Here is a 27,177-nt window from a genome sequence, read left to right as displayed (position 1 = left end):
AGTTTCTTTAGGACTTAATTCCAAAAAAAAAATGTACGCGTCGAAACATTTTCTGACAGATGCGATATTTTGCGTTGGATGAAGGTACTGATGCCGGAGCCGGAACATTTGGATCACTGGGATCTCGTATGGTAAATATATTATGTTTTTGTAACAGGTCCAATTGTCTACATTGGCATATATCGGTATAAATAATAATCGCTAAATATGTGTAACGATTTAGTTCTCCTACACGTGGAAAGAGCCCTATAACAGTGGAATATTACAGGCTTAAGCGTAGCGTAGCGAAATATGTGCAACAATTTAGTTAATTTTAAACTTTACGTTACGCCGCGTTCCGTGGACGCCGCGGTGGCGCAACGGTTATAGCCATGGATTGTACCTATTGCGTTGGCGGTTGCGAGTTCGATCCCCACTCATGACAAACATTTGTATTGGCCATACAGGTGTTTGTCGTGGTCTGGGTGTTTGTGCAGTCCTTGTGGGTCTCCCCACCGTGCCTCGGAGAGCACGTTAAGCCGTCAGTCCCGGTTGTTATCACGTACACCTGATAGCGATCGTTACTCATAGTAGGGAATATATCCGCCAACCCGCATTGGAGCAGCGTGGTGGATTAAGCTCTGATCCTTCTCCTACATGGGGAAAGAGGCCTATGCCGCTATATATGCGCTATATTAAAGAGTGAAACTTTACGTTACGTATCTTATTTTTACTTGATCGCTCAAAATCTCGAGCAGCCTGACTAGGGAATTAGTTAGACCTTTCGGAAGATCACAGCTAAATAAAACTGCTTTCAAGCAGTGTTGTGTTCCTCTGGTGAGTAAGGTGATCAAAGCTCCTGGAGCAACTGGGGATGGGGTCGGCAAAGCGCTTGTAATGCTTGTAATGTTGTACACATCTATAGGCTACGGTAATCGCTTACCATCAGGTGAGCCGTATGCTCGTTTGCCGCCCTATTTGTTATAAAAAAAAATTGAGTTTACATCTTAAAAAAAAAATTGATGTAAGTTACAGGTTTTAGTAGTATACCAGTATCTACTGCACCGATACGAATAGCGAGCATGAATGTATGTTTTAATTTTAGAGTTTTAATATTAAAACTTATTGCTATAGCTTGACTCATTTAATAAGTAGCAACCTACATTCACGTGTCGGAGCTGATACACACATCTTTTAAACTACACTAAATTTAATAATATTTAGTAGGAGGTTCTTATAAAATTAACTAAAAATAAGGAAATTGCGCAGAAAATAAGAAAACGCAATATTACTCATTTGACAGAAGTAAGGTGATATATGAGAAATAAAAAATTTCAGGTACCAAAAACCAGATTTTCCGAAGATTAAATTCGGTCGAGTCAAAAAGTCTGGAATAACGTATAACTACATCCCACATTACAAGCCTCAGCCGGATATTTGCAGGGAATATTTGGTATGAAGATTTATAACTTTTTCAGAACTCTGTATCCAAATAAATTGTTTGTAAAGTTACTAGTAGTTTAGGCACAAGATAGATTTACAACGGAACTTTGGGCCTGTTTCGTCGGTTCTTGATAAAAGTTTATCCTGCACATAAGTTACGAATAGACGAGAACTCCAGGAGGTAGAAGAGGCAATTAGGACCTGTTTTACCTAAATTAAGAAACGATAAGTTTTTACAGCCGGTAGAGCAAGCAATTATGTATAAAATGATATATAATTTATGTGCAGTAATGGTGAGGTTATTTTTTTCTAAAAAGGGAGGCAAACATCTTAACCTTAGCGTATTAATATATATGATGTGTATTCTATATAAGTGTGTTTTTTTTTTATAGCGGCTTTAAACTACTAAAGTTGTCAAACCCAATTGTACGATTGTTATCAGATGTCTATACACCTGATACTCGACCATTACTTGTAGTAGGAAATTATCACAATGAAGCAGCTTAGTGGATTAAGCTCTGAATCTTCTCCTACATGGAGAATGAGGCTTTTGCCCAGCAGTGGGATGTAACATGCTTATTTAGAGGAGCTTCTCAATTCAAAGAGTAATTACCGATTTTGATTTTACAGTTTTTGCCATGTGGTCTTATTTAAATTTGTTCGAGATCTGAACAATAATTTTTAAGTAACCTCCAATAATGCTTATTTAATTGAAAACTTATTCAACTACCTACATTGTATATCGGTCGGCTTTTTTAGTTTCAAGGTGGTAGGGGAACTGTGTTATCCCTTAGGAGCCTCTTACGACACCCACGGGAAGAGAGGGGGTGGCTATATTCTTAATGCCGTAACCACACAGCATATCTTTTCAGACTCCTAGAAAATTTAGAATACAAAAAGATATACCAGAAGATCAGCAATATATTTGGATGGAGAAGCTACCAGAACCAGTTCAAGAGGAAAAGAAAATTGTGATACCTACGAAGCCTAGGAAGTCTAGATTGGTACCAGAGAGAATTAGCTTAAACGGTCTTAGAGGAAAGGATTTGATATTAGCTAGACGGAAGATGGCTAGACCAAAATTTTTACCATAATTTTCATATGTAACTAGCTGTACGCTGCGCGCGTTGCTACGCTTTTTATTTTTGGTTGTACCAACTCCGAAACCTTTGTGTGCTCATGCACAATACTGTTGAAGATCATGACATGATCAAATGCCATAGTTTACGATTCTATAACGGACATACAGACAAAAATTCATTTATATATATAGATTAGTTGTACTGGCGAACTTTTTACCGCCATTTTTTTTTGTGAATATAGCGTTTTTTTTTCTTCGATTCTTTCTTCTTTTACCTTGTCTTGATAATAATAAACAGAAAAAAAATCAGCTATTTATTTTTCTTGTTTTTAATTTTTCTTTCCAAAATATTAGTATAAAATAGAGATTTCTTTTCATCGCCATCATCATCATTTCAGCCTAATACAGTCCACTGCTGGACATAGGTATCCACAAGTTGGCGCCAAAAATGGTGTGAGCTCATGTGAAGTCAGTTCAGATTTCTTAAAAAAATTGTTTTATTCTGTATTATATGAAGTAAGGGATAAAGAATAGATACTAATTTTAAACAAAATTATATTCACAGTTTACACTTTCTTATGAACTCTTCTCAGTAAAACATATATGTATTTCAAAATTGTTATAGGGCTTCTAAAATCTTCATTTAAATTTTTGGATCAAAACTATTTAATTTTAATTTTTCAAACAATCGATTCAAAAGTATTTAAATTTTTTCACTGTAATAATGTAAATAAAGAAAGTGAAAATGGATCGAAAAGGTTAATGCACTTTATATATGATAAGACCTACAAATATTCACTGAAAGGAAGTCATCAATTGATTTGGCATATAAGTGAAAACTGCTGTGTGGTTACGGCATTAAGAATACAGCCACCCCCTCTCTTCCCGTGGGTGTTGTAAGAGGCGACTCAGCGATAACACAGTTCCTTAACCATTTAAGTCGATCTGAAATCATTGATAGGTACGGTCGAGATTAAAACTCAATAGAAATTTGATGACCGTTAAAATAGTACCTATTTTACATTTAATTATTATTACTAGCATAACTCATAGTAACTCATAATATAATAAGTAGACTAAGGGATACCATAGTTCCACTACCACCTTGGAACTAAAAAAGCCGACCGATGGCGGGATAACCATCCTACCACTGGTTTTGAAATGCACAGGCCGAAGACGGGCAGCAGCGTCTTTGGTGCTACAAAGCCAGCCCTGCGGTCAACAACCCGCCTGCCCAGGTGACAATGGGCAAAACACATGAATTCACGCCATTTTTGGCGTGAACTTTTGGAGGTCTATGTCCAGTAGTGGACTGTGAAAGGCTGCTGTGATGACGATGATGATGATAAGTGAAAAGCTAAAAAAAATATTAAATTAAATGAATTTTAAATATTCTAATTCGCAAACCAATTATTTGTTTATTTCCTAAATGCAGTTTCTGTTTCGCGTCCTATACCCAAAGGTTGTCTGGAAGAGATCTCTCTTTCAGCGATAAGAGCGCCTTTGTACCTCTTTCATTTTATATTATTATTTTGTTGTTTCTTTTAATGGTGTACAATAAAGAGTATCATTATAATCTCGAACACAGAACTGTAATATATAGTTATCTAGATGTGATCTTCTGTGAGGTCGAGATACTTTCCCAGTCGGGCTTCTCCCGATTTCAGCAGAATATTTCCTGATGTGCCCTCCCTCAGTTATTATCATCATCATTTCAGCCTATTGCAGTCCAGTACTGGATATAGGGCTCCACAAGTTCGCACCAAAAATGTCGTGAACTGTGAACTCATGTGTTGCCTTAGTCACCACGCTAGGCAGGCGGGTTGGTGACCGCAGGGCTGGCTTTGTCGCACTGAAGACGCTGCTACCCGTCTTCGGCCTGTGCATTTCAAAGCCAGCAGTTGGTTGGTTATCCCGCCATCGGTCGACTTTATGAGTTCCAAGGTGGTAGTGGAACTGTGTTATCCCTTAGTCGCCTCGTACGGCACTCACGGGAAGAGAGAGGGTGGCTATATTCTTTAATGCTGTAGCCACACAGCAAATTATACAACTATACAGTTTATTCGTAGGCCGAAAACAAAAGATATTTTTGAAAGATAGACCTTGTTAAATCTTGTTTAATATTAATATTTTTGATGTAGGAGACTAATTAATCGAGAGACTATGAGAGCAGTTGTAATTTTTTTTATATGTAAATAGATCGGCAAACAAGTGTGCTCGCCTGCTGGTAAGCGATTACCGTAGCTTATAGACGTCTGCAACACCAGAAGCATCGCAAGCGCGTTGCCGACCCTATCCCCAATTCCCCCCAGGAGCTCTAGTCACCTAACATCTCTATATATATAAAAGCGAAAGGTCACTCACTCATCACGAAATCTCCGAAACTATAACACCTACAAACTTGAAATTTGGCAGGTAGACTCCTTATAGGACGTAGACATCCGCTAAGAACGGATTTTACGAAACTCAACCCCTAAGGGGGTAAAACGGGGGTTGGAAGTTTGTATGAAAGTCCTATGTTTTTGAAGTAAAAGACTTGAAATTTAAAATGTATGCTCTATAGATGATGAAAAGATGTCAAAATAATGTATCTTTAGAAATCAATTCCCTATTGGGGTTAAAACGGGGGATGGTAGGTTGACTCACTCATCACAAAATATCCGAAACTATAATACCTATAAACTTGAAATTTGGCAGGAAGGCTCCTTATAGAGCGTAGACATTCGTTAAAAACGGATTTTATGAAATTCGACCCTTAAGGGGGTAAAACGGGGGTTGAAACTTTGTGCGAAAGTCCCATGTTTTTGAAGTAAGAGACTTGAAATTTAAAATGTATGCCTTATAGATGATGAGAAGGTGTTCAAATAATGTATCTTTAGAAATCAACTCCTTTTTGGGGTTAAAACGGGAGATGGTAGGTTTACTCACTCATCACGAAATCTCCGAAATTAAAACACCTACAAACTTGAAATTTGGCAGATAGGCTCCTTATAGGGCGTAAACATTCGCTAAGAATGGATTTTACGTAATTCGACCGCTAAGGGGGTAAAACGAGGGTTGGAAATTTGTATGAAAGTCCTATGTTTTTGAAGTAAGAGACTTGAAATTTAAAATGTATGCTCTTTAGATGGTGAAAAGGTGTTCAAATAATGTATCTTTAGAAATCAACTCTCTTTTGGAGTTGAAACGGGGGATGGTAGGTTGACTCACTCATCACGAAACCTCCGAAACTATAACAGCCATAAAGTTGAAATTTGGCAGGTAGGTTCCTTATAGGGCGTAGACATCCGCTAAGAACTGATTTTACGAAACTCGACCCCTAAGTGGATAAAACGGGGTTTGGAACTTTGTATGAAAGTCCTATGTTTTTAAAGTAAGAGACTTGAAATTTAAAATTTATTCTCTATAGATAGGGAAAAGGTGTCCAATGTATCTTTAGAAAACAACTCCCTTTTGGGGTTAAAACAGGGGGTGGTAGGTTGACTCACTCATCACGAAATCTCCGAAACTATAACAGACACAAACTTGAAATTTGGCAGGTAGGTTCCTTATAAGGCGTAAACATCTGTTAAGAACGAATTTTACGAAACTCGATCTTTAAAGGGGTAAAACGGGGGTTGGAAGTTTGTATGAAAGTCCCATGTTTTTGAAGTAAGAGACTTGAAATTTAAAATGTATGCTCTATAGATAGGGAAAAAGTGTCCAAATAATGTACCTTTAGAAATAAACTCTCTTTTGGGGTTAAAATGGGGGATGGTAGGTTGACTCATTCATCACGAAACCTCCGAAACTATAACAGCCATAAAGTTGGAATTTGTCAGGTAGGTTCCTTATTGGACGTAGACATCTGCTAAGAACTGATTATACGAAACTCGACCCCTAAGGGGATAAAACGGAAGTTGGAACTTTGTATGAAAGTCTTATGTTTTTGAAGTAAGAGGCTTGAAATTTAAAATGTATGCTCTATAGATGGTGAGGAGGTGTCCAAATAATGCATTGTAATCTATATATATAAAAGAGAAAGGTCACTGACTCACTCATCACGTGAACTCAAAAACCGCTGGATGGTCCATCCATCCAGGATGGACAAAGGTGAAATTTGGCAGGGAGGTAGATTATAGTTAGCAGATATCCGCTAAGAACGGAATTTACGATATTCCACCGCTAAGGGGGTTTAATTGGGGTTGATAGTTTGTATGAAATATATACAGCCTGAAAATAAAACTAAAAATGTGGTGTATAGAGAGGTTTTATATTATACTAAATTGTGCCTTTTAAAAAGTTACTCAGTTTGACAAGCATTTCAAGTGACTGAAATAAAAAAAAAATGCGTTAAACATCTTAATAGTAATGCATATCTTCATAACACGCGGACGTAGCCGCGGGCAACAGTTAGTGTATTACAAAACACAGTCTCCAAAAGTGTATGTGATCGATTCGCTCAAAATCTACTGAACGGATTTTTATGCGGTTTCACCATTCGAGAGAGGGCTCCACCATTGGCAACAGGAAGGTTTACGGAACGGCTAAGTCGATTTTGATGAGAGTTTCACTGGAAGTTTGCCGGAAAAACTTTGTGACACACTAATTTCAACGCGGGCGAAGCCGCGGGCACTGCTAGTTTAAAATAAAATAACACTAATGCTAACCTGTATAGCGATGATGATAGTGTCGTTCTGTACTGGACCAAATACATCCTCATTGTAGATCGTCTGCGCGTCGTTTACACGCTGAATAGCTCGGAGTATATCAGAAATGTTCTTCGGAGCGTACCGCTCTGTTGCGTTTGCTGAAATTTAAATAAATTTGTTTATTTGCTGACTGATGATAGATGTGAAGGAGTCTAAGAATTCTGGAAGATTCTAGAAAATTTATAGGAAGCCTGTTCGAAAGGAGGAAGAAAGGAGAGGTTCTCCTCTGCAGAATTTGCATTCCGAACCGGTAGTAGCTTCACTTTTAAAAACAAATGGATTTTTAATTTGTAAAATGACTATTCGTAGGTTCTTTTGAAGCCAATTTGAATAAAGCAATTTTGATGGGTAATTTTTTAATGCATCTTACAGGCTATATCCCACTTTAGCCTTTCACAGTCCACTGCTGGACTTAGGCCTCCACAAGTTCGCGCCCGACATTATGGCGCGAATTCGTGTTTTGACCATAGTCACCACGCTGAGCAAGCGGGTTGGTGACCGCAGGGCCGGCTTTGTCGCATCGAAGACGCTGCTGCCCGTCTTCGGCCTTATAAATCATTGTAAATAAAATAAAGGTGTTAATAGATGTTAATAGATAATTTATAAAGTAATTTTTATTCATTTTATCGATAAAAAAATCATAATAAAAAATGTATACCCGAATTATTATTTTCTTAATACCTCGAATAACTTGAAATTAATATGTTATAATAAGGAACTTCGTTCTCTGGTGTTTTAACATAAAACCAGTCATAAGATTTGGCTTGCCTAGTGGTAAGTACGTCACGAAATATCACAATTGAGATATAGGCACCCCGACCCCGCCCCCAATTCAAAAACCATATGGCACCCCTTTGTGAGTAGTGCGCGGGGCATAATACCCCCTCGCTACGCCACTATCATGTGTATTTATTTTTCGTGGAATTTGAATTTCTAAACCTTTTTGGTTTGGTAAAAAATACCACCAATGTGGGGTTGGACGATCGGATAGTAGTTGGATATTGATGGTGTGTACATACCGCTATTGTTCTTCGGGTGAACGGTCAAATATTTGTGCAACTCCGGTGGTACCAATGCCAGGACCTGTTCTGACGTCTCGTTCGAATTCATCAACTCCTCTGCGAATAAAGAAATGTATTTTTTTTTTTAATATTTGTAAATCACGTCCAAAATAACGGACTGCAATAATCTACCTAAATAATTTTCTATTATTATTATTTTTTAATTTTGTATTCGCCTATTATTATATTCTATTCGATAAAAAAATAAAATAAAGAATATAACATATTATTTAATAATATAATATTTCAAAATTTTGTCCACAATAATAATGGACTCTAATAATACACCTTTGAGTCATTTTTTCCCAAGCCTCCGATGGGCACATTTTTATATTTCTAAAAAAGATAATCTAAATGAGTTTAAAGTTATTGGAATAACACACAATACGTATGTATACATAGAATAAATACAAATAAATTACATTTTAGTTTTTTTTTAATTAAAAAAAGTTTTTATATAAAATCCTGGCCTCTTTTGATGGGTTACTCATAATCACGCACACAGTTAAACAAAACACAAACATTAAAAAACATTATTATCATACTTCTCCCCACAGATACTTAAAAGTCAACTAATGCAGGCCAAATTTTCATAGATCTCATAGCCTCACAGACGGTATGAGAATTTGGTCTGCATTTATCCACGTTTTTATGAGATTAATAAGATATTTTTTCCACAGGGAACTCACAAAATGATAAATGATATAACCTTAAAGAAAGTTCTCGTAAAAATATGGACAATTACAGATCAAATTCTCATACTGAGTTATGAGTGCTATACACTATATATATATTATATTTTTTGAGATTTTTTCCAAAGACACGAAACATATGAACAGAAATACAATTATCACAGACTAGCATTCCGCCCCGGCTTCGCACGGGTATTAACCAAAAATTTCAAAACAATTTTTTTCCACAAATTAAAAAAAAATATAGCCTATGTCACCCGCGGACAGTGTTGCTTTCCAACAGTCAAAGAATTTTTCAAATCCGTTCAGTAGTTTCGGAACCTATTCAATGCAAACAAACAATCAAATATTTCCTTTTTACACATACATAATAATACACACAAAACATACACAATACACACAAAACCTTAACTATGCCATCAATTTTATCAGTGAAAACTTTTTAAACCATAAGTATCAACTCCTTGAAACTTCAAGACTGTTTTAGATTATTTCATTTTTAATAATTGTGTTTGCTCGCAAACGAAAAAAAAAACCGACTTCAATTACATCGACGAGTAATACAACGTAGGTCGACGAAAAAAGCGTCAAGTAAAAAACGCATTATTAGATATAACTCGAAAAGTAGTTGTTAGATCTCAAATAAATTTAAATGGGACCAATTGACACACACCACCTTTCGATTAAAAATTTTTTTGTCGAAATCGGTCCACACGGTCAATAGTTCTGATGTAACATAATTACATTAAAAAAAAGTCGAATTGAGAACCTCCTCCTTTTTTGGAAGTCGGTTAAAAACAAATCTGAAACACTGAAAACAATCTATGTTTATTACTAAGATTTAACAACCGCTGTGGTGGAGTAGTGCGCGTAGTCGCCTAAAACACTCACGGTTCGAGGGTTCGAGTCCCGCAAGGGATGATGACATGAATTTTAGAAATATTTCTTACAGGTCTTCCCACCGTGGCTCGGAGAGAACGTTAAGCCGCCACTCCCGGTCGTTATCATAAATACCTAATAGCAATCGTTACTCATCGTACGGAACATAACCGCCGACTCGCAGTGGAGCAGCGTGGTGGACTAAGCTCCGATTCTTCCCCTAAAAGGAGCAATACGCCCATGCCCAGGAGTGGGATATTACAGGCTGAATGCATTTGCATTGAAATTTATTTTTCCTTATTAATTTTTTTTTTTTTTTTTTTTTGAAAAGGTGAAATACTTAATACTCAGTACTCGAGGTAAAGATTATGCGCATAACTGCACTACAGTCCTAGGAAGACAGTACATATTCAGTTCTCAAGATCATTTCTCGCGCAGATAATATTACGAATACAAGATGGTCGTATCGTAACGGAAGCACTACACCGAATCACCTGAGATAGAATTGCTTACCACTTTCATTTTGAAAATGTTTTTGACCGTTATTTACTTAAACATTAGAACGATTTGACGTGACAACGTCAAATAAATCGATGAACGCCGACTGCATGCCCGAAAAAGGATGACTCACTGTCTCGTTGCGTTAATTGTCCCGTCTCGCTCATTGTTCGCTAGCGCCGCATCTCTTCCACCCGATTGGCCTATGCGTTCGAGATGTTTTGTTATGATGTTGTCACGTTAAACTATCGTCCGTGACCCAAATTTACGGACAACAATTTTCGCTTCTATTTTAATGATATTTTTATTACATCTCCTGGTGTTAAATAAGCGCACAGATGAGGATGAGCGGTTAGTCTACGGACGCCTGCAACACTAGACCCTATTCCTACTGTCTACATAGAGCTTCTCAGGACCTCTCTACCCTACTCACAAAAGCACACAATACGTAACATAAATAAGATATTTCCCCTCCCGCTGTACCTACCCTCAGTTACTTCAATAAATTGTATTAGATATAAGTAATTAAGTTTGTTCGTAAACGAAAAAAAAAAAAAACGACTTCAATTACATCGACAGCGACAACGTGGTGGACGAATATATAGTCAAGTAGATACGAGTTATCAAAGATTACTCAAAAACAAGTCATTAGATCTCGATCAAATTTTAATGGGATCATATGGCAAGCTTTGATCAGCATGAAAAATTATAGGGTATTGTATTGTATTGTTGTGGGCTCGGTTTTCCGCATTTAGACACAGAGGTGGTCCGTTATGCGTGAAAAGAGGGCTGACTAATTCAGCCAGCCCAGCTCCTTCCAGCTCAGAAGCCTCCTGGGGCGTTCACAGGCTTCTCGGAGCTTATTTCCTTAAGGATGGTAGCCCGGTGTGCGGCCACTCCCTCGCATTCCAGGATTACGTGGGCGGCTGTTTTTTCAGCAGCCAGACAGCCCCTGCAAAGAGGGCTGTCTGTTGCATTCATGATGAATAGTTGGTGATTAAGTGCCATGTGGCCGGTAATCGTGCCAACAACTATTCTGATGTCCAAAAAGACTGAGCAGTCGGCACGCTAGGTGCGGTGATACTTCCGTGAATATCAATTTATACAGTCTACAGCCGGTTTGGTTTGCCTAAAGGGCATTGTGATTTGCACGTGTACGTTGCCTTACCCACGAGCGCGTCCAAAAGGTAGCGGCATTAGGATAGTTAGGCCGGCAACCTAACAAAATTATAGGTATATAATATATAATACAACGCAGGTCGAGTAAAAAATAGTTAAGTAAATACGCATTATTAGATATAGCACGAAAAGCTTGTCAGATCTTAAGTAAATTTAAATGAGACCGCATGACACGTACCACATTTCGATTGAAAAAAAAATCATCGAGATCCCAGTCAAAAGTTCTGAAGTAACTAACACACATAAAAATAAAATCGAATTTAGAACCTCCTCCGTTTTTTGAAATCGATTAATGAATCACTTATACAATGAGTTCTATCCAGCTTCCGAGAGTTATCGAGATCGAACGTGATTTAAACACTCATTGAATAAAACGTTGACTATCACGTACTGGCGTATTAAATACAATGTAATTATTTTACGTGATTTATTTGAATACAAGATAAAGTAGATAAAATAAATGAATCGACGACGAATGACAACACTGATATTCCGAGAGCTAACACCAATTTTTGGGTAGGTATTTGAGGAAGCTGACTTGTCACATAAAACTTGTCACATAGCTCTCCTATTGTACCCCAACACGGAACTGCCCCCTAAATTATCTAAAATACAAAAAATCCTAATTAACCAAAATGATCTTTACTTATTAAGTAGTTTGCAAATTAGGAAATTGACAATTCGTCTTAGATTGACATAAGCCTAAATGCAGAGTCAGTAGGAATACCTCGTCTAGATATAGAAAAACAGATGTATTTGGTTTTTATTACATTTAGTGAGAGAGAGTTATACATTAACCAATCTGCAACCAATCAGTGAGCATACCGGAAATCATCTTCCCATGTAGTAGCATGGAATAGCAGAGAAGTGTCATCCGCAAGAACTATAAATCTTCCATAAACCAATTTTGTCACTAACAGGTCACTCATGTAGATGAGCAATAATGTGGGACCAAGGACACTGCCCTGTGGGACACCGACGCGACGGTTACAAGCTAAAAAACCTGATTGATGACTGAAAGGAATAAACAGTCAACCAAAAAATGAAATTACAGTTTAGGTTACTAACCTAAATATGCCACGAAAAAAGACACGTGTAACACAAATAGCTCCCATTTGACACAAGAAAGCAGAGACAAAACATAAATTAAAAAATAAAAATAAAGTAAAGATAAACCGCCTCTTTTCGTTTTCTCTCTGGTAGTCGGGTTAGTCTTAGCTAACTACTTGGTTAGTATCTGAAAACATGAAACGAAAAACTAATTAAAAAAGAATTTAAAAAAAAGTTATCAAACAAAAACACCATTTCAATTACAATCACAATTTACAGTATATACATATTGGACTTTTCACTAAATTCATTCAATTTCACTTATAAGATATACACAGCACAATACATCAGCTGAATAGCTACGGATATACTGCTATAAGCATGTCGGTGATGCGAACGCACCAGATTTCACCCATACAATAAAACGTCTAACGCACACAGCACACAGCCGCTGCGCGTTAGTCATATATAATTTCATGTCAATGTCAATATGTAATGTCATGTCAATGTCAATATAATGTCAATGTCAATGTAATGTCTTCGGTGCGACAAAGCCAGTACTGCGGTCACCAACCCGCCTGCCCAGCGTGGTGACTATGGGCAAAACACATGAGTTCACGTTGTTTTTGGCGTAAACTTGTGGAGGCCTATGTCCAGCAGTGGACTGTATAGGCTGTAATGATGTAATGATGATATAATGTCAATGTCAATATAATGTCAATGTCAATATCATAAGCATGTCGGTGACACGGACCCCATGAGATTTTCCCCTACCAAAAAGAACCCAACGCGGCTAAAGAATCATTTAAAAAAAACGAGTGTGCTTTAGACCACACGACCGAACTAAAACTTCTTTAGTTCCATCTAACTTATATATCCATCTCAACTTCCATTCGCCTTGCCCGATCACACTTTTCGCAACGTTCTCGTCAGCTTACTGTCACGCATTGACCAGCTTACTCCCCAAGTCAAGCGTGAGTTAAGGTTGACACTCCCTGCCAAATATCCTTTGTTAGCACTCCCACTACCAAGGCAACGTTGCTGGACAACAAGCTGGACTAAACATTAATAATTATTATAAATACTTGTAAATTAGTTAATAATTAATTATAAATATTATAGTTATTAATTAGTTTTAATAAATAATTATATTTTTTAATCTCCGTGTTTTCAATAACTTAATTCGCGCGTAAAGAGGTTTTGCTTCAATAATTGTGTTTGCTCGCAAACGAAAAAAACCGACTTCAATTACATCGACGAGTAATACAACGTAGATCGACAAAAAATTAGTCAAGTAACTACGCGTTATCAAAGATTACTCAAAAAGTAGTGATCACATCTCAATAAAATTTATATGTGACCACATGACAAACATCAGTTTTTGATTAAATTAAAAATTATCAAAATCGGTACACCCAGTAAAAAGTTATTGCGGATTTTCAAGAGTTTCCCTCGCTTTCTCTGGGATCCCATCATCAGATCCTGGTTTCCTTATCATGGTACTAAACTAGGGATATCTTCTTTCCAACAAACAAAGAATTATCAAAATCGGTATACCCAGTAAAAAGTTATTGCGGATTTTCAGAGTTTCCCTCGATTTCTCTAGGATCCCATCATCAGATCCTGGTTTTCTTATCATGGTAAAAAGTTCTGATGTAACATACATAAAAAAAAATACAGTCGAATTGAGAACCTCCTCCTTTTTTGGAAGTCATTTTATAGCAATTCATCAATTTATAGCAATTACCTGCTTTTTGAACTTAATTCATTTCTATTGATGAGAACTTTACACCTGTATGAGTTATAAGTGCCATTACAGTCTGATGATGGAGAAAGATAGTCGAGGGAACTCTTTAACGATTTATAGCAATTACCAGCTGTTTGAACTTAATTCGTTTCTATTGATGAGAACTTTGCATATGTATGAGTTATAAGTGCCATTTCAGTCTGATGATGGAGACGAAAGATAGTCGAGGGAACTCTTCAACGACTTATAGCAATTACCTGCTGTTTGAACTTAATTCGTTTCTATGGATAAGAACTTTGCACCTATATGAGTTACAAGTGCCATTACAGTCTGATGATGGAGACGAAAGATAGTCGAGGGAACTTTTCAACGATTTATAGCAATTACCTGCTGTGTGATCATCTGTGTCGCAGGACCAGGTTTGATGATGGAGCCCATAAACACTCGAGGGAATTTCTCAACAATTTACAGCAGTTACCTTTTGCTGTTTGACGACCGCTTTGATATAATGGTGCATGTGCCGTGTCGGCGCGCCTAAACACCGACGGTCGCGGGTTCTATTCCCGCTCGGAGTGGATATTTATGTTTATACAAATATTTATTTTCGGTCTAGTTGTTAATTCTTGTGGTTCTCCCAACCTAGCCTCAGAGAACACGCTAGGCTGTCAGTCCCGGTTGTTATTATGTACACCTGATAGCGAACTTTACTCATAGTATGTCGACGCGTTAGCGCAGCGGTCACAGCACCGGCTGTTGCGCTGGCGTTAGTAGGTTCAATCTCCGCGCACGACAGACATTTGTATTGGCCATATAGATGTTTGTCATTGTCTGGGTGTTTGTGCTTGTGTATTGTGTATGTTTCCGGACCCCCGACACAAGAGAAAAGGCATCCTTGTTAGGTCTACCCATCACTAAAAATTGTAAAATAAAATAATTTTTAACAAAAAAAAACCGAGTTGTTGTTGTTGTAGTTGTTGTAGGTGCCAAGTAAATACCATAACAACCTGGCTACAATAACAAATACAAACAACACACACACAACAAACAATAACAGAATAATAACAGTATTCAACCCAATAGTCAATGAAACAAATTATGAAAGAAAACTGAATAAACTTACGAGTAGATTTTATTTTGTTTTATTAGGCAATCCAACAGCGTTATAATACAATAGTATGTTACAATATAATGCATAAAAATGGCCAAAATAGGATAGATACTAGAGTTGTTATTCTTCAAAATTATAAAATACTAGCTGCCCGGACAGACTTCGTTCTGTGAATAGTAAATTTTTTTTGTATTAACACCTTCCGTGGGCCTTAAGGAACATACAAAAAAATAAATTAGCCGAGCCATTCTCGAGTTATGCGCTTAACAACATTCATTTTTATTTATATAGATAGCTTCCGCCCGCAGCTTCGCCCGTGTGGATTTCGGACTTCAAAAATGGAGGAGGTTCTCAATTCGTAGGGATGTTTTTTAATATATGGTGCGTATGCAGGTGGTCCCATTGTCCAGTTAGGATCTGATGATGGGATCCTGGTGAAATCGCAGGAACTTCTTAAATATTATAGGCAAACCTATGACGATTTTGGTATTTTTATGTGTAACTTGTTTGTCTGTTTTTAAAAATACGATGATTAGGTATATCATATCATCGTCGAAACTCCCCAATAATGACTATGTTTCCCTATTACTTCGAGGCCAGTGTATCGACTTGGATAATTCTTATTATGTTTGAAAGAGTAAACATTGCAGCTGGTCCTATAGTAACCAGGTCAGGATGTGGTGATGGGAGCCTAGAGTAATTGAAATAACTCCTCGCATATTATAGACACATCCAGTGTTTTAGGTATAGATAAAGAAGTATATGTGATGACAAAGATATCTACACATTGTTGATGATGATGCTGTAAGGTAGGCACCGGATATTTAAAAGTGAATACTTTTTACTTGAAACGTTGTGTATAAGGAATATTTCTATTGAAATATTTCCTTATACACAACGTTCATTACTTCTGACGGATTGTTAGTAAACACAAACAGATTATTTTTACATGTCACCCTTGAAAGGGCAACATATAACTGGCCGTGAGAAAAACATTGATCAGTTAAATCTATTCCTGCAACTTTTAAAGTTTGGCCTTGTGCCTTATTAATAGTAATACCAAAGGCTAATTTGATTGGAAATTGCAGTCTTTTGAATTGGAAGGGTAATTCGGAGGGAATCATCGGTATTCTGGGAATTAAAACAGTATCACCAGTACCACAGCCAGTTAAAATAGTGCATTCGATTAGAAAGTTTTTTAATTTAACTATTTTGAGTCTCGTGCCATTACACAATTTTGGGGCATTTAAATTTCTAAGTAATATCACTGGTGAACCCACTTTTAATATTAACTTGTGTGGAGGAATTCCGGGAGGAACTAAAGAATTCAAAAATTCAGTTGGATAATGTACTGCCTCTGCGGTATCCAAAACTGTATCAACTGAATAGTATATCTGTGATGGTGCTTCAAACTTGGAAATAATTAAATGATTAATTTTATCAACCTGTTCATTAGTAGGTGCCAATATAGCCCTTTCCTTAAACCAACATAAAGTCTTTGTAGTTATATTAGTAATATCGGGATATACGGTCTCAACCAATTCTTCCACATTTTGAACCAAAGCACATAGGTTACTAAGATTGATTTTAACATTTCCGGATTGAAATGCACCATTACCTATTTGAAGTAAGTTATTTGAAAATTGTTTATTGTCTTCACTGGAGGACAAAATTCTCATATTTGTATTAAGTTCACATTTTGTAATATGTGGCCAAAGATAAGATCTTTTGAGTGATGCATTGACTTCGTCAGCTCTAGTCCCCCTTGCTATGACTGGCAAAATTTGACGAAAGTCTCCAGAAAACAAAACGGTGCAGCCACCCATTGGGCAATTTCTGTTGCGTAAATCGCGCATTGTCCTGTCTAATGCCTCAACTGATGCTTTATGGGACATGGAAGCTTCGTCCCAAATAATCAAGCTACAATCCTGCATTAATTTACCTGTTTTACTCTGTTTTGAGATGTTACAAACGCTAGAGACGTCGTCACTGCAAATTTTTAAAGGTAGTTTGAAAGTGGAATGTGCAGTTCGCCCGCCTTTCAAAAGTGTGGCTGCAATACCGGACGACGCCACGGCAAGAGCAATTTTTCTGTCAGACCTTACTTTTGCTAATAATAAATTAATTATAAATGTTTTACCCGTGCCCCCGGGTGCATCTAGAAAGAACATTTTCCCTTCATTACTATTAACTGATGACAATATTTGGTCGTAAACAATTTTTTGTTCTGGATTTAAGCGATGTTCATCTTGAATTGTCTGTAAGAGTTGGGTGTAATCATAGTCAGTCTCTCGTAAATCCTCGATGTTGTTCATTGCATAAAGATTTGAATTTAACAGCAAGTTAAAACCAAAATCTTTTATACTTTTACCTGATAGAGATTCGACCTCTTTATTTAATTCATTTAAAGCTTCATCAAGAATATTTTGGTCGTACTCTAAATCATCTGATGACAGTTCTTGTCGTCTGCGTTGCAGTATATCTTCGGACATACTTTCCTGATAGTTTTGCCAAAGAAGATGCGGGTCCGTGATTTGGCAGAACGATATCATAATGACAAAAAGGCACCTAAGTGATTTTGGTGAACAGCATATGGCTGCTTCAGAGAGCGTACTCTCCCAGTGACTGTCATCTTCGAGGAGGCCCATAGCTTTGCAAGCCCCTTGGAATGTGTCGTAAGTTACACCTTCAAAAGTGCGGAGACTTCTAAACGAAGTAGGGCCTTTTATAACGTGGAGTAACAACCGCAAATGAAAACATTCTGCATTATTAGGGTGTACCACGTACACCCTTCCAAGAACATCTGTTTTTCTCACGCCAGGGTACCCGAGAACTACCGCCCCCTGCTTTCGTCGTTGGAATTTTTTCGTATTTTGATTCCAGGTATAATAGGCAGGCACCTTGTCGTAGGTCAGAGTTTTTGCGAAGTCGTCCTCTGCACATAGTTTGAAAAACGCTGTTAAAGTAGTATCTCTTGGATTATTCACAATGTCATTTACATTATTTTCAGTGAAATACACCCGCTGTCCGTTTTCTAAATGAACAGCGAGGTGTGTGACAGTTGGTGCTCTTTCATGAATATTGAAGGACATAATCCGCCATAGTGCTTCAGAACTACAAATGTAGCGGCCAGATTGAAATTGTTCTACTTCATTTGTAGAATGTAAACTAAACGTAGCCTGGTCACTTCCTTTATTGATGTATTTAGTGACATATTTTATTGATTTCACGGAACTGCAAAGTTCTACATTAACATGCGCCTCGAAAATTTTTAATAATAGTTTATTGTAAGGCACTACCCATCTGTTATCAATTTCGTAATTACGAATAGCAGCCTTGCGTCCTCCTTCCTCTGGTGATAATCTTCTATACTTTGGATAGCCATCATCACCAGTTGAAGTTTGACTCTGATATGGTTTTGGGAATTTTTTTGAACATTTTCCCTCATGCATGCATGGCGAGTTAGGGTTTAAAGCTCCACAGGGTCCGTGAATCATGTTCCTTACCACGATGTCATACAATGTTGGGTCTTCGTCTTGGTCTGGTAATTCTGCCGTTATAACTGTGTCAATTTGGTCGGGCCTGATTTTATTTGTCAGCCACAAAAGCAAATGTATATGTGGCAGCCCACGTTTTTGCCACTCCACCGTATACATGTGACAGCGTGTCGGACCAAATACGTTTACCTTATTTATTAAGTGTAATAGTTTTTGTACTTTTAAATGAAACACACGATTTAAAATGTCATATCGGTCTTGAGGTGTTGCGGTGGAATGCAGATTATCTTTTATTTCTTTCCAATTAGGATTACAGGTCATAGTAATGAAGAGGTCAGGTTTCCCGTAATTCCTGACATAGATCATGGCATCTTGAGTTTTTTCGTGTAAGTATCTTGGTCCGCCAGTAAAAGATGACGGTAATATTACCAGCTGCCCAATATTGTTTGTCGTGTGTTCATTAGAATGTAAAGCATCCTGTAAGTGTATATAATTTTCTGCGCGTAATTGTGTTTGGTTATTTCGTATAAAAGCTAAACGTTCTGATTCTAGTTTAGCATACTGATCTACAACATATTGATTCAGTAACATTCCGTACCTTAGTAAAACATTATAATGATTATGGCGTTCCATTAAACGATAGCAATAATAATTCATACATGAAACTTTCTTCTGTACTCTGTCTCCTGTAGAAGGATTAACTTGGGGAATATCAATTGTGTATCCGTCTTCACCTCGACAAAACATCAATGGATATTGAAGACTGTCATATGAACGATGTAGTTCGGAAATTTTGTGGAGATTTTCGTCGCGGCTTCGAAGAACGATATCCCTTTTGTCAAATTGTTGTCCAGCAATGACAACTGCTACTTCACTGGTAGAAGGAGCATTATACCGTCCACGGTGTTCACCGTCAGGTACCCTGCTGGCATGAATTACTACATTGTAATCTGGGACATCGAGAGAGATACTTTCCATTGCAGTTTTAAAAGATTGTACGTATCTATTATGCAAATGCAACATGTTTTGCAATGACCTGGCTATAGAGTTATCAAGTGGTGTTCTTGAATTACTATTACTAATATTACATCGAGTCGTTGCTTGAACTTCAGGATCGGAAATAAAATATATCTGCAAAAACTTATGGTCGTCAGGAACTTGTGGAAGAAGACTACCTGCAAGGTGGTAAACCTGGCCCTGGACTTTAAATGTTGGCATGAAGCCGTTTTCAACTACTCGTTGACTTTTGAATGAAGTCATCTGGAACGCATTATTATACCGCCGAATATGACGCATAAATTCTGTATGCTTTGGATGACTTTCATCAAGTAGAGAATTTAAAGGTTCAGGTGGAGCACCTATTTCATCTAATTTTACCTTACCATTTGAACAACATAAACCTTTTGACTCATCTTTCCATCTCAGTGCCGAACAGTATTGACAAACAATGGAAGGAGAACCTATACAAACGATACGATAATTTTGATAATCAATTGTTGTACTGTAATTCATTGCCGAGTACTCTTTATTGGACCATCTATTATTATTTTGTGTTCCATTAGTTGGCATATTATTCCTAAAATTTATGTGCCGAATACGATCGTTTTGTAGTCGGAGTTGTCTTCTCTCAGATGTTTCAGTTTCCATTAAAGCATTGTGTCTATCACGATCTAAAGATAAACGTAGGTTACGTTCAGCAGAGGATTCGCGTAGCCTCTGAGAAACATGTCTTTCGCGATCCAACGACAAACGTAAATCACGTTCCGCCGAGGATTCGCGCAGTCTTTGCGAAACATACCTTTCACGGTCCAACGACAAACGTACGTTACGTTCAGCAGAGGATTCGCGCAGTCTTTGTGAAACATGTCTTTCACGGTCCAACGACAAACGTACGTTACGTTCAGCAGAGGATTCACGCAGTCTTTGTGAAACATGTCTTTCACGATCTAACGACAAACGTACATCACGTTCCGCCGAGGATTCGCGCAGTCTTTGCGAAACATACCTTTCACGATCCAACGACAAACGTACGTTACGTTCAGCAGAGGATTCGCGCAGTCTTTGTAAAACATGTCTTTCACGGTCCAACGACAAACGTACGTTACGTTCAGCAGAGGATTCACGCAGTTTTTGTGAAACATGTCTTTCACGATCCAACGACAAACGTAAATCACGTTCTGCCGAGGATTCGCGCAGTCTTTGTGAAACATGTCTTTCACGATCCAACGACAAACGTGCGTTACGTTCCGCAGAAGACTCTCGCAGTCTTTGCGAAATATGTCTTTCACGGTCCAATGATAAACGCAGTTCTCTCTCTTCATTATTTTCACTATTCCGATTCAAACGAAGTCTTTTAGCAGCAGACGTACTGCGTCCTATATTTGGCCTTCTTCTCGGCATGATTATCTACCTAAGTTTAATAAGAAATTGAATAAAGAGGTACTTAATAGAAACAGTTTAATGAATCTAAATAATATTTATTTACAACAACTTCCCTACAACACCCAAGTAACAAAAAAGTAATATACATGAACTTAAATAGACTCACGAAAATTATTTACAAAAATCTATTTATAACAACTAAGTACGGAAAAGTAAAGTACTTGGTTATTTAAAAAGTAACGAAAGAACCAAACGAAAAGAAGAAAGTAAACTGAAAGGTTTCTTACACCACCTACTAAGTATGAAAATAATTAATTAAGGAAAATACATGAACTTAAATAGACTCACGAAAATTATTTACAAAAATCTATTTATAGCAACCAAGTACGGAAAAGTAAGGTACTTGGTTATTTAAAAAGTAACGAAATAACCAAACGAAAAGAAGAAAGTAAACTGAAAGGTTTCTTACACCACCTACTAAGTATGAAAGTAATTAATTAAAACTAACAATAGCATAATAATAGGAACCAATAGCAAGATTTAATGCCGAACAGCAATACCCGTAGTAAGCCGATGACAGTCGATATACGCAATGCGTTCAGTTGCTACCAAAGTCTGTTTACTATGGCGGATCGCGCGCTACATCGCCCGGTTTATATAGCTTGAGCAGGCGGTCGAGCGATGCGGGGCAGAGGGGATGGACTCGCCGTAGGCATCTCAATGCTCGCCAAGCATTAAAAATGTTTCGCTACTAATTACTTCTAACAACGATATCTCAAAAACTATTCATCTGATTGATTTAGTGTAAAGAGCAATTTTAATCTGCATTAAATGACTAAGCTAACTAACATATTCATTTGGATAAGGATTAATACCGAACTAAAGAAAATAGCTTTGAAAATAACGTAATGTTTTTAATTAAAAATGTTAACATAAAAGTGGTTATTGTAAGTCAACCGTAAGAGATAGAGATATGCTATCGCGGACTTTTTTGTAGCATTTTTATAGATTTTGAATTCTCTAGTACATTACTTAACTGTATCTTTGCTAGTTTACGCGGCGTTCGCGTGGAAAGTTCCCATTTGGCGAGATTTTTTGCGACCTCTTCAACATTTGTCGCCGTATTTCAGCTAATTTATATAAAAGCATAATAAATTATATACCTAAACCTTCCTCAAGAATTACTCTTTCTATTGTTGAAAACCGTATAAAAATCCGTTCAGTAGTTTTCGAGTTTATCGCGTTCAGACAGACAGGAGGACAGACAGGAGGACAGAAAGACGCGGCCGGGGGACTTATTTTTATAATAAGTATAGATTTATTTAATCATTTCTGATTAACTAAATCAAAATACGAATTACTTTGTACTAAGTAAATTTATTTTTCACTTTTTAGTTTCCTGTTTGAAGTCGGTTTTTTTTTTGTTATGTTAAATGCCACGCGGACGAAGTCGCGGGAACAGCTTAGTTTTCAAATATAAATAAACTTTTGAATCTCATCATTCTTGTCTTTAATAGAATTTAGAAATAGTTTTCGTACTGTTGTCAACAAAAAAAGCCGATTAAAATTCACACTCTGTTCCGCTAAGAACAGCCTAACGGTAATATTACGTAACAGGTATTTGTTATAACGTCTAAGAATTTGACTGTTTGATATAATCTCTACTGGTTCAATATACACAAACACAGCCTATTGCAGTCCACTGCTGAACGTAGGCCTCCACAAGATCGCGCCAAATATTTCGGCCCCACTGGTAATCAAAATAGCCGGGAACTAAGGGCCGAAATTCTTGGCGGGTACTCATGAGTTATGCCCGTAGTCACCACGCTGGGCAGGCGGATTGGTGACCACGGGTTTAATGTACCTATGTATTTTAAAAAATTGGATGCATAAAGGAAAAAAATATTATGGTATGTGTCACATAAAAAAAACTAAGTCCTGACGTACGGCTCACCTGATGATATGCCGTTACCGTAGCTTATAGACGCCTGCAACACCAGAAGCATCCCAAGCGCGTTGCCGACCCTACACTCGACTCTGCCCAGACGCTCAGGTCACCTTACTCACCACAGGAACACAACACTATCTGATACAAAACTGCTTGAAATATTATTTTGCTGTGATCTTCTGTTTTGACACCGAGTTGGTGCAACGGTTACAGCCATGGATTGTACCTGTTGCGCTGGCGGTTGCGGGTTCGATCCCCGCACATGACAAACATTTGTATTGGCCGTGGTCTGAGTGTTGTTGCAGTCCTTGTGGGGTCTCCCCACCGTGCCTCGGAGAGCACGTTAAGCCGTCGGTCCCGGTTGTTATCATGTACACCTGATAGCGATCGTTACTCATAGTAGGGAATATATCCGCCAACCCGCATTGGAGCAGCGTGGTGGATTAAGCTCTGATCCTTCTCCTACATGGGGTAAGAGGCCTATGCCCAGTAGTGGGATATTACAGGCTGAAGCGTGATCTTCTGCAAGGCTGAGATACTTTCCCTAGTCCACTAATATATAAATGCCTCTTAAACACGCATTAGTTTTATGTTAAATAAGTTAGTATTGTGTAGTTAGCCAGTTTTTAACTGAAGTAGGGCACAGCAGGAATTTCCTGCTCAAAATATGGAGCAGCCCGACTGGGGTAGTACCTCGACCTTACAGAAGATCACAGTAAAATAATACTGTTTTCAAGCAGTATTGTGTTCCTGTTGGTGAGTAAGGTGACCAGAGCTCCTGGGGGGATTGGGGATTGGGTCGGCAACGCGCTTGCGATGCTTCTGGTGTTGCAGGTGTCTATAAGCTACGGTAATCGCTTACCATCAGGTGAGCCGTACGCTTGTTTGCCGACCTAGTGACATAAAAAAAAAAGTTAGCCATTGTACTTAATTTTTTTTTTAATTATTACATACATCCTAAGGAATACAATAATTCGATTGTTAGCACCTAATAAAAATAAAAATAAAAGAAAATTAAATATCACAATATGTGTATCTACACACATATTAACACTATGACTAAAAAGAATAAACAGTCAACCAAAGCATGAAATTAAAGTCTAAGTTACTTACATACATATGTCATGAAAATAAAAACAAGTTTAACACAAATAGCTCCCATTCGATACAAAAAAGCAGACAATACACACAAAAAAAAAAATGGACAGAAATAAAAAAATAAAATAAAAATAAAATAAAATAAACCTTCTTTCGTTTTCTCTGTGTTAGTCTGGTTAGACTTATAGCTAACTACTTGGTTAGTATCTGAAAACATGAAAAAAAAATTGATTAAAAAAGATTTAAAAAAAAATAATAATCAAACAAGAAAAACACTATTTCAACAATGCTCATTGAACTTTTCACTAGGTCTACTGCTATAAGCATGTTGGTGACGATGCCCGAGGTTTCACAGCAAAAGGCGTCTAACGCGCACAGCACACCGCCGCTGCCCATGAGTTATGATCATGTCGGAGACGCGAACCCCATAAGATTTTTCCCCTACTAAAACCTGCCCAATACGGCCCAAGAAGTTTTCACTTTAAAAAAAACGAGTGTGCTTTAAATCAAACGATCGATTCTGCCCAGCTTTGTAAACGATATGCATTTCTTCATTGACTGTTTACATCTAATCAAATTATACTGTTTGATGAGCGATCAGTGGAGAAGGGCATATGCAAGCAGGGATGAATGCAAGCTGAGTAGGATTACGTTAACCACAGCATTTAGACTCCGTTCCGGTCACATTCCACTTAATAAGTTTGCTTACCTGATGAAAAAAGGTACCATCTCCGTTGTGCACCGAATGCGGCATCATTGAAGATGCAGTTCACATTATGGTGAAATGTGTCCGAAATGAAGATATTCGAAATGATATGCTGCAAATAACTCAAAATTTTAAAGAGCTTGAAGGTTGTAATTCAATTTCGGCGTATCCTCTCTCAGAACCGGCTAAACTATTGTACAAGATTGTAAACATTGGTATGCGACGACGACCTCATTAATTTCTTGTATTAAATGTGTGATGTTCCTATGGAGTGGCGGAGTCCTTATGGACTAAAACTCCTTAAATAAAGAAAAAGAAAAAACCTTATTCACACAAGAACACAAACACGGTCTTATATAGAGGTCATGCAACTAAGCCCAGTTTTAATGGTAAGATTAGTACGATAAGGTCATAACCTTTCGTTCGCGTCAGCGCCGCTGTACGTCACTGCTATCGATGCGTGCGGTCACGTGGTTGAGTGACACTTCATTGTGATTAATTATATTTTAACACATAAATGCGTTGCGTGTGATAGAAAAAGAGAAAAAGGCTATTCTGTCTTCGTTGCACAGCACACCCATCGATCGTTATGCATCTGGCGGCCGTAAGCCCCAGTACCGCCGCTACTGTAGTTGCACGACCCGTGTATAAGACCGTGAAAACAACACTAGTTGACACAACACTGTTTGAAAGCAGTGGTGATCTTCTGTAATGCTGAGATACTTTCCCCAGACCGGTGGTTACAGATTTTGAGCAGGATATTTCCTACTGTGCCCTGCCTCAATTATACTAATAAATATAGAGCCTCTTAACACAAGTTACTTTAATGTTAAATAAGTTAGTAATATATAGTTAGCCATTGTACTTAAAAATATGTGCGCAAGACCCTTCGACGTCACAAGCCGGTTTCTGCGATTTGCTTCTACTCCATTATTGTACTGACGCCGCGTTCCATTCATGTACAAACACGTCTATACGAGTCGATACCGGTTTAAATGTTACGTCAGCGAAGTCACGCTGGGACGGCGGGTTAGTGACCACAGGGCTGGCTTTGTCACACCGAGGACGCTGCTTTCCATCTTCGGTCTGTGTATTTGAAAGCCAGCAGTTGGATGGTTATCCCGTCATCGGTCGGCTTTTTAAGTTCCAAAGTGGTATTGGAACTGTGTTATCCCTTAGGCGCCTCTTGCGACACCCACGTGAAGAGAGGGGGGTGGCTATATTCTTTACCTACTGCCGTAACCACTCAGCATACAGTATTTACATCAATCATTATAAATTCAGTCATATATACGAGAAGAGCAATCGCAACTGAACCCACGCATTTATTGTCAACAAAAAATTACAATGAAAACGTTATCGAACCGCAATTGTCGCTAAAGATATAATTAAAATGCGATAAATGTATTATTGCAAATAAATGCGAAAATGAAAAAAATATTATTCCAGTAACAAAGAGTTATTACACATTTTTTTTTTATATAATATGTAACTAGGTCGAGCGTACGGCTCACCTGATAGTAAGCGATTACTGTAACTTGTAGACGTCTGCAACACCAGAAGGATCGCAAGCACGTTTCCGAATCTACCCACAATTAGGGTTGCCAGATGGCCGGGAAATCCGGGATTGTCCCGGAATTACGTATCTTGGTCCCGTGTCTAGGATTATAATTGATTATCAATTTTCGTATATTTTTCAACCGAACGAATTCGTAATCCTCGAATTGTCCGGGAAATGACATGCTTGAATCTGGCAACCCTACCCACAACCTTTTCTAGCTCTCTACCTTACTCACACGAGCACAATACAACTTCAGAGTAGAATTATTTGACTGTAAACTTCTGTAAGAATATGGTACTTTGCCACCTACTTGAAGAATTTTCGACCATATATTCTTTTGTCATATCTCAAAGGGTTTGTAAAACGTTTTCGATGAACGCTCCCAGACCGCCTGATTTATTCCGACCTTTTTAACGATTACCGTTATTTCAACAAATTTACACAAAAACCTTCCTCACGAATCAGTCTGTCTATCAGTAGAAACTACATGAAAACCCACTTAGTATTTTACGCATTTACTGCACCTTATGATTTCATCCGCTCAATTTCCAATCCCGCGAGACGGGAAAACCGGATC

General features: G+C 37.8%; 1 protein-coding gene across 1 annotated transcript in view; it reads right to left on the bottom strand.

The window, feature by feature from the left end:
* LOC123665895 (alpha-1,6-mannosyl-glycoprotein 2-beta-N-acetylglucosaminyltransferase-like) overlaps positions 1 to 27,177 on the bottom strand; it is a 53,596-nt gene that overhangs the window by 23,258 nt on the left and 3,161 nt on the right. The window contains exons 2-3 of the mRNA XM_045600126.1: positions 8,214 to 8,312; positions 7,153 to 7,292 (exon numbers count right to left, since the gene is read on the bottom strand). Of these exons, the coding sequence (XP_045456082.1) occupies positions 7,153 to 7,292; positions 8,214 to 8,312 (239 nt within the window). The remainder of the gene's footprint in view (positions 1 to 7,152; positions 7,293 to 8,213; positions 8,313 to 27,177) is intronic.

Source organism: Melitaea cinxia, chromosome 25 (assembly GCF_905220565.1).
Source record: "Melitaea cinxia chromosome 25, ilMelCinx1.1, whole genome shotgun sequence".
In the NCBI taxonomy this organism is placed as follows: Eukaryota; Metazoa; Arthropoda; class Insecta; order Lepidoptera; family Nymphalidae; genus Melitaea; species Melitaea cinxia.
Note: the sequence above shows the minus strand (reverse complement) of the source record. Positions and strands in the feature narration are given on the sequence as shown.